Source organism: Dipodomys spectabilis, unplaced genomic scaffold (genome assembly GCF_019054845.1).
Source record: "Dipodomys spectabilis isolate Male_0828 unplaced genomic scaffold, ASM1905484v1 ptg000156l, whole genome shotgun sequence".
NCBI classification, from domain to species: domain Eukaryota; kingdom Metazoa; phylum Chordata; class Mammalia; order Rodentia; family Heteromyidae; genus Dipodomys; species Dipodomys spectabilis.
In genome coordinates, this window is record NW_024870833.1 from 286,230 (window position 1) to 298,455 (window position 12,226).

A 12,226-nucleotide genomic window follows, 5' to 3' on the forward strand; every position below is an offset into this window, starting at 1 on the left:
ACATTTTCCTTTTCATATATCACAACTTCTTGTTAGTGGAATTTCCTATGTGGATGTCAGGAAGACTGAGTTGTGTAGAATAAAGATGATGCGAGGAAATGGTTAACCATCCAAGTAAGTATAACTAGACCAAAGAGTTTTACTGCACAAGACCCTTGAGCTACCATGATAACCTGAACTCTTTTGGACTATGGCCAAAATAATAACATTTTTATTTTACAACAGGATAGGGAAAATACCTAACTTGTTCATTTCTATTTAACATATCTATAACAAAGTATAGCTTCATGAAATATCTCTTCAAAAACAAGTCAAGTTCAGGAGATGAAGATTAAACTGTAATGATAATTGAGGAAAATATAAATATCTTTTCATAATATGGATATAAAATGTCCCCCCAAAAGGCTCATGTGGTGGTCCAAATTAGTGGATGAAGGTGCTAAAATAAACAACATTCACTATCCATAATAAGAATAAAGTAAGCCAGGATTAACTATAATATGCACAAATATGATTTCATATTAATACAATAAACTAAAAACATATTTATTGCCTGTGATAGTGCATATTCTAATTACACTGGCATGATTTTGTCTTCAGTGTTTGGGTATCAAACCACAGGTCCCAGGCATGCTAAACAAGTACTCTACCACTAAGCATTATCTCCAGCCCTTAAATATTGTCTTATTTTGACAAAAGGTCTTGTTATATTTCCCAAGCTGACTTTCAACTCAATATTCCTGCCTTGACCTCCAGACCACTGGGATTACAGATATTAACCACTATGCCTAGCCCTTAAATATTTTTTTGTAACTGTCTGGGGTTTCAGGGTCTAGATGCTGTCTCTGAGCTTTTTGTGTTCAAAGTTAGTGGTCTACCACTTGGGCCACGGCTCCATTTTTTTTTTCCTCATTAATTTGAAATCAGAGTCTTATGGACTTTCCTGCCTAGACTGGCTTCGATTTGAGCCTCAGATCTCAGCCTTTTGAGTAGCTAGGATTACAGGCATGAACCACCAACATCCAACTTTAAATAGTATTTTTAATGTCTTAAATTGTGTTATTGAAATTATTATTAATCATAATATTTGAAGTATTATTGAAATTCTTATTTGTTGGGTGTAAGTAAAGCAATTCTGAACATTCCTTTAAACACCAAATTTGTATAGCATATGATTTGAGCATAAAAATGTAGCCAGAGTAAAATAAATGTTTGCATGCTTTAAGTAACTATACTTCTGTGAATATCATTACATTTGGGAAATATAAACTTTAGGATAATTTAATTTGTATGACACCTGATTTAACCACAAACAAATTTATTTCTAGTTTAATGTCATTACTCAAAAACAAGTCAGTTAAATAACAATTTAGACCCCTTTACTATCCATGGTGATATCTAAAAATTAAAATGTTTAGATAGGATTTCCTGGACAGTTTTGATGCTATAATAAACCCTTCCAATTTTTGTGAAAACTCACACTTGTCATTTTTTAAATTGGCCAGTTGACTTTATTAACATTTGTCTTAGTATACCTAGTGTTGCATGAGATAATCACACAGAGAAAATACTGAATTTAATTCAGCATATTAAATGTTGCAAAATAATTGATATTTAAAATGGTCAGTGATATAACAAATCATTGCACTTTTTACATTTATTTCAGGCACAAATTTTTTAAAAATTTTTTTGGAGGTCCGCTCGTGGGGCCTGCACTCTTAGCCTGGGTGCTGTTCCTCAGCTCTTCAGCTCAAGGCTAGTGCTCTACCACTTGAGCCACAGCACCACTTCTGGCTTTTTTCTTTTTGCTTATGTGGTGCTGAGGAATCGAACCCAGGGCCTCATGCATGCAAGGCAAGCACTCTACCACTGAGCCACCTTCCCAGCCCAGGCACAAATATTTATAACACTCAATATCAAGAACAATGATTCAGTTTTTCCTCAATTACCGTCCTGTCACCACTAAATTTCTAATATATATTATCACTCAATAAACCTCACAACAGAACATGGTTGTTTGGCCATACTGGCTACATTTTGAAAATTTGAAACTTGAAAAGGAAAGTTTAAAAGCATAACAATTTATGGAACCAAATATTCTGATTTAATTAGTCTTAATATGCCACATGACTCATTTGTTTGGCAAAGAAGAACCACTGGATGATATCACATAAGATCCATGAATGTCAGTCTACTGGGATCTATATCCAGTTCAGTCAACAATGCCTAACATTAAAAAATATCAACTTTCATTGTTTAAAGAATTCTGGTTTTGGTACTAGATTATCTGAATAATTGCCTCAACTTATTACTTCTTTTCTCTGCAAAAGCATGAGAACCATTACTTATTTCTAATGTCTGTTACACTATCATTCTCATGAAAAATTACATATCTATTTTAAAGAGAGAATAGTAATTTATCTGTGAAGTGAAATAACACTAGCAGATCATTAACTTGGTACAATGAATGCATCAAGCAGCTGTTACTTAGAAAATAGAACATCTGTTAAATGCCACCAAAGTCACTATTCACTGTCATTATAGTTATGGCTATAATTTCTGAGCTGCAATTCTGCTTTTATGAAATTCTTCTTTAATGGGCAATATATTATTAATAAAAAGTCAATACACATCGCCATAAAATCCACTATTTAATGTTTTATATCTCTTAATTTATCATTATATTATTCTGTCACATTAACTTAATAGTAAAATATGTTCTAAACCTTGAGCCATAGTAAAATAATGAAAGTGGCTGAAAAATCAATTAATATTGAATTTTATAATGTTTAAGATATATTATATTGAATGATGCACTATTCATTTGATTATAATCACTGACAACCAAAACAAACATATGTTATCATTTTAATGGTAATTATAAATTGGGTGTTTCCCTTCACCTTTAAAAAATTCAGAATGTGATATATAAACTCTTTAGACTTTTGGTGATATGGCAATGTTTTCATTTTCTTCCCATTAATATATCATGTAGGTAAAAGGTGGAAAAAAATCTTTCAGTCTCAATGGATAGAAATGGCATAATATTTACATACATTGAATATATACTTGCCTTTTATGAATGTGATTTAGAAAGAAAATGCACAAAAAAATAAATAGAAAACTAAATTACCAAGAATTTAGTAATATCCTAGTAGAGGGAGACATAGATAAGGAAACTGTATTAAAGGACGTATTTAAATAAGTATGGGTCTGTGTAAAAGTACAATCTACAGGAAAGTAGATGTGTAAGAAATTGGAATTTATTTAAAGACTGAAAATAATTGAACATCATATGAAGAAGTTATCCTACGAATGAAAGTCATGTGTGAATTCCAAGAAAACATGTGGGAGGCATTCAGGAATTGGAAGAAATGTGACACTGGGGGAAAGTGTGTGAAGTCAAAGTGAACTGTTTGATCTACCCCTTGAAGAAAATAACATATATGTGTTTCTATGGGATCAGAGAGTTATTTCAATACTTTTGTATTATAAATATAAATAAACCTTGAGAAAACCAGAAGAGACTAACAGAGTAGATATTCCCATTCCCTTTCTGCTACTACATAAATGATAAGCTGAGAGTTGAAAATTAAGTCTAATATGATAATTAAATTGAATACTGAAATTTCAATAATCCCAGTAGATATGAGAAAATCAAAAGGTGTTTTCAGCCTTTAAAATCATCATAGCTAGGACTGAAAATTTGATCATTTAAAATTTGATCATTTAAAATTCTGAAAGGTAATGATGAATATTTGTCATATTTATTCTGGAACTAGAGCTGTTATAAATAAAACACATGGAAAACAAAGATATATTAGAGTTTGTGGCACTTTCTATTGAAATTGTGTTCTACTCATGTCAGACATTTTCCTATGTAATATAAATCCTCAGTATCAGGTGCATCATTCACATTTAGCTGCTTTTTGAGTGTTCATTAGTGGACTGATAGCAAACTCATAAATCAAAGTAACATGTAGTACATACATTGACTGTCTACCATCTTCAAATGAACCCTAAGGAATGAAACGTGACCACATGAGAAAAAACTAAAAGGCCCAGGTTTTAATTTAATCAAGGATGTTATTGATTTAGGGCATTCTCCTTTAGAACTACAGATCTGTTGCAACTTTACTACTTACACAACATGGCAAAAGAATAAGCTATGTAAGTAGGCCCCTAGTATTCTATTCCTGTGAAGACATGGAAGTACCATGAATTTTCAGTTGTTTCTTCCAATCTAACCAACAAAAGTAATGACTTTAGCTTCCTTAAAGGGGAATGAATAAGGATAGAAAATGAGTAAAAATATTTTTAGTTACCTATCTGCATCTGAGAATGGAATTTGTAAATCACTTTTGACCATGAACAATTATGAACCACGAAAATGTAAGATAATGATACAATATAAGTTGGCATTTAACTTTATGGGGTATTAACTTTCCTTCTAGATTGACAAAAAGTGATAAATCATTAGTCCGAATTTACTGAGTAGATAATGGATTTTGCATGTATTTATTTGACCAACACATTCTTGAATATACATTCGAAAGATTGAGACTTTCTGCTGCTCTTCTTTTGCCTAATGTGATTAGAAAAAAATCCTGATACTTGTAGATGCAGAGGTTATATATTTCCATTGGGTAGAGAAAAAAGATTATAAGGGCACAAATCTACTCTACTTATAAGTCAGGTTCTAAAGGGGCTCTGTCCACTCAACTAGGTTACTATTTCAAAAGACTTTAAATAATAAAACCTGCAGCTCCTTCTACAATTATAAGTAACATGTAGTTGGATTATAATAAATATTTATGATTTCATATATGAGCAACTTTATGAAATGTTCACATATCAAATACCATCTACATTACAAATGATCTTCTGTGCAACAGCAGATATAGCATTAATTACCTCAATTTCATCTTATACATCTTACACAAGATACATGTATGAAAGGATATAACATAATTTTAAAATGTGAGTCTTCCTTAGATACAAATATTGTTTGTACAATAATTTTAATCTCATTTATTTGCACTGCTGATTTGATGTCCCAAGGAAGAACAAAATTACTCATTGATTAGCTGTGAAACAGGACCTAAAGATATGGAGAAAGGGACAGCTAGAATGACTATCTTGATATATTATAAAGATAGAGAAATCCACATTGAGAGCATCTGAACTCATGAAATTTGGGGTTGTCTCACAGAGATACCTACTTTTCTTTTGCTTGGATCCCTTCTGTTCACTTTCTGCATATAATCCATTGGACTCTGAAGGTTGACTTTTTCTGCTTTAAATGCTGCTCCCTCAGTGATTTTTGTCTTGGTTTGACTATGACTTTCTGTGATAAAAACATCTGCTCTATTTGCAGATGGCTTTTCAGCTCATGTTCTCGTTGTACTCTGTGTCTCTCAGTTAACATATTTAAGAAAGAATCTGCTGGGCACTGGCTCATCTCCAGTTAATATCCAATAACTGGTTGTCAAGGCAGGAAAGAAAGAACAGGGAATAGAGGTAGGGAAGCACAAAATGGTCACATAGTCATTCACGCAAGAAAGTGAAGGCGGGAAACATTTGTACTACGCTGTTTTCCCCAACTCTCTCTATATATGGCCTTATTAAATGTCATTATTTTCATGACTTTAAAAAGTAAGTCTAAAAATGGCAGTGGTCTTATTATTATTATTATTATTGTGAAAATACCATACGGAGGGGTTACAAATACATGAGCAAGGTAATAGTACATTACTCCTCCTTTGTTTCCCATTCCCATCCCTTCCTCCCTTCCCATGCCCTTGCCCCTCCCCCCCCCCCCCCCCCCCCCCCCCCCCCCCCCCCCCCCCGCCAAAGTTGTAAAGTTTCCACATAATGTCGGGTCCACTTGTATCCCTCCCCAAATTATACCAACAGTGAAAATACAGTGAAAACAGGGGTTATACTCTGGGGGAGGGACATACAAAGCAACAAAGAAATCATCTTATAAGTATGTTAGAAACAAAATTTAGTTTTAAAGGCCTACATTTAACAACCCAGATTTTTGAAAAATCTAGATGTGAAGATAGAATTAAGATCTGTGAAATTTCATTGAAAAAATAAATTTCTTTTTTTTCCACTGGTGACTGAAATTAAATATTTTTAATTATGAATATAAGCAATAAACTTCAACAATAGCAGTACCTGTGACTTTATCACCCATAGAAATAGCAGATCTCTTATATTCTATATTAGTCATTTAATACAATTCAAAAATAGCAGGTTTATTACTGCATTCAAATTTCCCTAGTTCAAGATTAGATGTTAGATAGTTAGTTAACATGTTAAGAAAAAATACATTACAATACCATAATTTCAAAAATGTACAATGTACTTCAGCAAAGTTGGTTACATTTAAAATCTCTTTTGTGATTTTTATCAGAACTAATATAAGAAAGGGTCCTGAAGCCAACCAAATTTCATAGGTTCATGGCACTAAAAATCTGAATATTCTTGTAGAAAAATAAAATCACACACAAATTTAATCTCTTATGTGAAGTCTTTGTGGAATAACCCTCAGATGTCTGCCTTAAGATACTACATGTAAAAATTAATATATGTGTATATAACATATAATGCATATATGCATGCATACACATATTCTCTTTGTGTAATATATTTAGTACATATAGTCATGAAATACTAAAAAATTAATCATGTCTATACACAAACTGTATACTGTTATATATCAGTAATGACATTGTAGCATATCTGGTATGATTTCATAGTCCAGAAACATATGACTATAAGTTAAAAAACTTACAAAGTCTCTGTATGGAGTCTACATACACAGCTCTTCCCCAAGCATTGTTTTTATTTTCTTTATTTTTATTATAGAGGTGATATACATTTACATGAGTTAGGTAATGAAATATTTCCTTTTGTACAGTGTCTTCTCTTCCCTCATTCTCCCCCAGTCCCACCTTCCCATATCTACCCATCAATTGTATAGTTCACTTTCACCAGTGTCCAGTGAGCTCCACTGTTGCAGTCTTCATCCTTTTTTCCCTCGAGTACTGAACCCTCCCTCCACCCTCACAAAGATATACATGTGAATATACCATATATAAGATAAGGAACACAAAATCATCAGAAACTAAAATAAAAATGTCCTTTGTTTCCACATCTTTCGAGTTCACTGCAGTACGCAAATTATTTTATTAATATATGAAGAGGCACTTGGGTATTGTGCCTTTGTAATTCTCTCCTAAAACTATCCTCTTTTTGTCTCACTGTCTATGAGTATCTAGAATTCAGTGGAATTTGTCATATCATAGTGTGCTTTAGATCCAAGTAACACATATCAGAGAGGAAATGCACTGTTTGTCTCTCTGAGCTTGGCTTACCTCACTTAACATGATTTGTCCTAATTCTATCCATTTCCCTGAAATTGAAATTATTATATTCTTTCTAATGGCTGTGTAAAATACTACTGTATATAGGTACCCACATTTTTTGGATCCATTCATCTATTTTGGGACATCTAGGTTGTTTCCATACCTTGGCTTTTGTGAATAATGTGGCAATGAACATGGACGTACAGGTGTCCTTATCATATCCTGGCTCATGATGCTCAGAGTAGGTGGACAGGAGTAGTATGGCTGGATTGTAAGGAAGGCCTGTATTTGTTTGTTTGTTTGTTTATTTTTTGGCCAGTCGTGGGGCCTGAACTCTGGGCCTGGGCACTGTCACTCAACTCTTCTGCTCAAGGCTAGCACTCTACCACTTGAGCTACAGTGCCACTTCTGGCTTTTTCTGTTTATGTGGTGCTGAGGAATCGAACCCAGGGCCTCAGGCCATGCAAGGCAAGCGCTCTACCACTGAGCCATCTTCTCAGTCCTTATGTTGTTTAGTTTTTTTTGTTTGTTTTGTGTGTGTGTGTGTGTGTGTGTGTGTGTGTGTGTGTGTGTGTGTGTGTGTGTTTGAGGAGCCTCCAGACTGTTCTCCAGAGTGGTTATATTAGTTTACATTCCCACTAACAGTGCAGTAGGGTTCCTTTTTCCCCACATCCCTGCCGCCTTTGTTGTTCAAATTCACAATGTTGGCCAATCTTACTGGGATGAGATGGAATCTCAAGAGTTGTTTTCATTTTTATTTCCTCTATGGTCAGGGATGATGTGCATTTCCTCATGTATGTCTTTGCCATTCTTACCTCTTCTGAGAAGTCTACCCTTTGCAACATTTCCTGTTTAGTAATTGGTTTATTAGGTATGGGGGAGGTTAGTTTCTTGAATTCCAGGAGCACAAAAGTTAGGAGAGAGACTCAAGTGGGATCATAAAAAAAATGTTTCTGTACAGCTAAGGACATAGTCACTAAACAAGAAAGACAGACAACCAAGTGGGAAAAGATCTTTACTAGCAATACATCAGACAGGGCCTACTATTCAATATATACAAGCATTAAAATGTAAGACTGCAATACACTACCTGATGTTCAATGCTATCCTTCTTCCAGGCTACACAGAAAGAAATTGAGAAACAGAAAGCTCACTTGAAAAGTGTCACAGAGCTAGGAGAAGCTTTGAAATCAGTGTTGGGCAAGAAGGAGACCTTGGTGGAAGACAAACTCAGTCTTCTGAATAGTAATTGGATAGCTGTCACCTCCCGAGCAGAAGAATGGTTAAACCTTTTATTGGTAAGTGAAGAGACTTGAAACTTTTCTATCAATTTCTATCATAAGTTGCATAACATATTTGGCCATATTTTTACTTGAAAATACCTACAGTTCATATATATGCTGCTCTTTCTGTATCTATAGATACTGTAACTATGTCTTACATATGCTATATTCTATAAGGACATCTCAATTGAAAGGGATAAGAGTGCACTCTGTTTTTGCCTTTTTAGAATTCTAGAAAGCAGGAAAAATCTTTTAAAATATTTCCAAAACAATAATGTTATAATATGTCTTTATATAATTAAGGAATACCAGAAACACATGGAAACCTTTGACCAAAATGTGGATTACATCACAAAGTGGATCATTCAGGCTGATACACTATTGGATGAATCTGAGAAAAAGAAATCACAGCAAAAAGAAGACATTCTTAAGGTAGCAAATGAAATATTGTAAAATGTAATTTTCAACCTGTACACAATTATGTCAATCATGTTTGTCCCAGAAGTTACAAAGGACTTCTTAATAGAAATGAAATAGCCAAACCCTTCCTTCTTTCTCTCCTTCACTTCCTTCCTTCCTTCCTCCCCCCTCTCTCCCTCCCTCCCTCCCTCCCGTCCATCCATCCTTCCTTCCTTCCTTCCTTCCTTCTCTCTTTTTTCCATCCTTTTGTTATTATTTTCTTTCTTTTTTCTGCCTTTATTTCCCACCTTCTTTCCTCTTTTCAGTAGACATTAATGACACTGAAGATTTCTCAGCTGATCACACTTAAACACTGATGAGAAAGGTAATCTGGGATTTGCTTTGGTATCTTGCTTCAGTGTCCTACCTATTTTGAAGGAATCAAATACTCTTACATCTAGCATAGAGCATAGTTTTATGCCATCATTTATAAAGTCCGTCTGAAATTCAGGCATTTGGATATTTTGCCTATTTCATATAGCAATCTTAAAACAGATTGAATATTACTGATCCAACAAATTCAAAATTTAAAGTGGCACAAATTATAAAACTTTACAATGCAATGTTAATATGATGCCACACGAGGAAAACCAAATTTCAGGAAGATTTATTTCAAGCAGAAAATAGTTTTACAATATTATTTAAGGACTGGGTATGTGGCTCAGTGCTGTAGTGCTTGCCTTGCATGCATGAGGTATTGGGTTCAATTCCTCAGCACCACATAAGCAGAAAAAGCTAGAAGTGGCACTGTGGCTCAAGTGGTAGACCTCTAGCATTGAGCTGAAGAGCTGAGGGACAGCGCCCAGGCCCAGAGTTCAGGCCCCATGAAAAAATGTATATATATTATTAAAAATTGCCTTCTTGTTTCATATAACTATATGAAATATATAGGTGTATAATGCACTATATGTTTAGGTTTGAATGCTATCCCTCATATCGTGTATAAGCAAACATTTCAAAATCTAAGAGTAAAAAAATCAAAAACATTTTTGCTCCTTAGTATTTTGAATAAGGGTTACTTATAGGTTCAGGTACTCCTTTTGAAATAATTATTTAGCATTTACTTTCGAAATGGTTCCTAAAAGAATAGGTATAAACTATCATATGCAAATGTGTCTTAATATTACATGTTTCTATTTAGTTACATTTTCTTGCTCAATTAAATAGAAAGTGTTGATTTTAAATTTCAATTTAATTTAAATTAATGATGCTTTATTTGTTCTGAAAGTGTCAGAAATATAGGAGCAATATTTTTCTCAAAATACTCATAATTATATTTTTCTATCCTTAAAATTCATTTCCTCTTGGATTTTCCTGTTAAACATTTTTTCTTATTTTTTTGACTTAAGATCTTACCATTTAATCCATGCTAGTTCTGAACTCATTACTTAGGCAGGTGGGCCTTAGACTCCCAATCCGTCTATATCAGCCTCCTGAGATCTGAGTTGTAAGAGCACATCTCTATGCTCAGGTCTCATATTCTTTTTCTGCTCTGGATATTTCACATATTATCATTTGTCTTCTATGAGAAAGCCCTAAATTTATTTTAAAGCTATCTCTAAAACATATATTCCATCTATCTGGATTCTACTTACATTGTGTTGTTTTTCATTGTCTCTTGATATGTAAACTCAACGATGCCATTTTATGGTGAAATTCCTTCAATTTCCAAATAACTCCGCATGTAAGAAAATCCAAATCTATTAGTAAGGCAATGTTTCCATGACATTTAATATACTAAACAAAGAGGAGCTAAAAATGCACAAGAAAGAAATCTTTAAAAGTATATTTAAGCTACCTTTCCTCCTGAACACAAGTATAGATTGTCATACAGTATTAAATTCAGTAAAATTAAAATGGGACTCAATATAAATTTATGATTTTTACAGACAATATAGAGGTCAGGGAATGTGTTTTCAGTCTTCTTAGGATGAAATAGTCTAAATAAACATGAATCAAATTTAATCATGGATAATGACTTATTATTCTAAGATCACACATATTCTCATTCACTTCTATTACATTGAATTTGGTTTTATTTTTCCCTTTCAGTTCTTCTGCATGTATATTTCTCTTTTTCTCCATATCTCTGCATCCCTCTTTCCCTCCCTTGCTCAGTCCCTCTTCTCATTCCTCCCTCTTTCCTTTCTTTCTTCCTTTCTTCCTTCCTTCCCTCCCTCCCTCTCTCTCCCACCTCCCCTTCTCTCTCTCTCTTTCTCTCTCGCTCTTTCTCTCTCTCTCTCTCAACTTCCATTACTAACTTCAAGCCCTGTTTCTTGCTCATGGAATATAGCGTTTAAAGGCAGAAATGAATGACATACGCCCAAAGGTGGACTCCACACGTGACCAAGCAGCGAACTTGATGGCAAACCGCGGTGACCATTGCAGGAAAATTGTAGAGCCCAAAATCTCAGAGCTCAACCATCGATTTGCAGCCATTTCTCACAGAATTAAGACTGGAAAGGTAGGAAGATCTACTCCAAGGTGGAAACTAGTGCTAAATGATCTCTTGCGAAGGTTGCGCAGTGCTCTGAAAGGGCCACGCAACCCCCACAGCGAGGTTTTCAAAAGGAAAATGAAGGCCAAAATGTATTTAAAAAAATTTTACAACTGACTATCCTGGGAGACAAGTTGATCTTGTTCTTTTCCTCTCTGTGTGTCTTGATCTCTCACTTGTTTTTTTTCCTGCCAACAATGTTCTAGAACTGCATTCTGCACTCGTTTACATATGTGTTTTGGGAGTCACCTACAACACAACAAAGTACCAAATAGCATGCTGCATACAAAAAAGCACAAAAAATCTATCTAAAAAAGCACTACTGATATATTTTACTAATGATAATATTGCTTGTGTGTAATGTAGATTGAATATCCAAAATGAGGCCTTGTACATCTTCTGCATGATAGGAGGTGTTTATACTTCTTTTCTTGTGTGCACATGTGTATAATATATATACATATATGTATGTATATATACATGTATATATACATGTTGCTTGTGCTAGTTGAAGACACTGTGACAAAAACAATTAGTTCATGAGAATAAATAATTGCAAGGCTTATATATCCTAATTTTTGTAATTTCATATGAGTATTTTTATTTATTCT

At 33.9% G+C, this 12,226-nt stretch overlaps 1 protein-coding gene across 1 annotated transcript in view; it reads left to right on the top strand.

Annotated features, from left to right (window-relative positions):
• Dmd (dystrophin) overlaps positions 1-12,226 on the top strand; it is a 1,242,252-nt gene that overhangs the window by 37,900 nt on the left and 1,192,126 nt on the right. Inside the window, exons 7-9 of the mRNA XM_042692421.1 lie at positions 8,495-8,674; positions 8,963-9,091; positions 11,412-11,582. Of these exons, the coding sequence (XP_042548355.1) occupies positions 8,495-8,674; positions 8,963-9,091; positions 11,412-11,582 (480 nt within the window). The remainder of the gene's footprint in view (positions 1-8,494; positions 8,675-8,962; positions 9,092-11,411; positions 11,583-12,226) is intronic.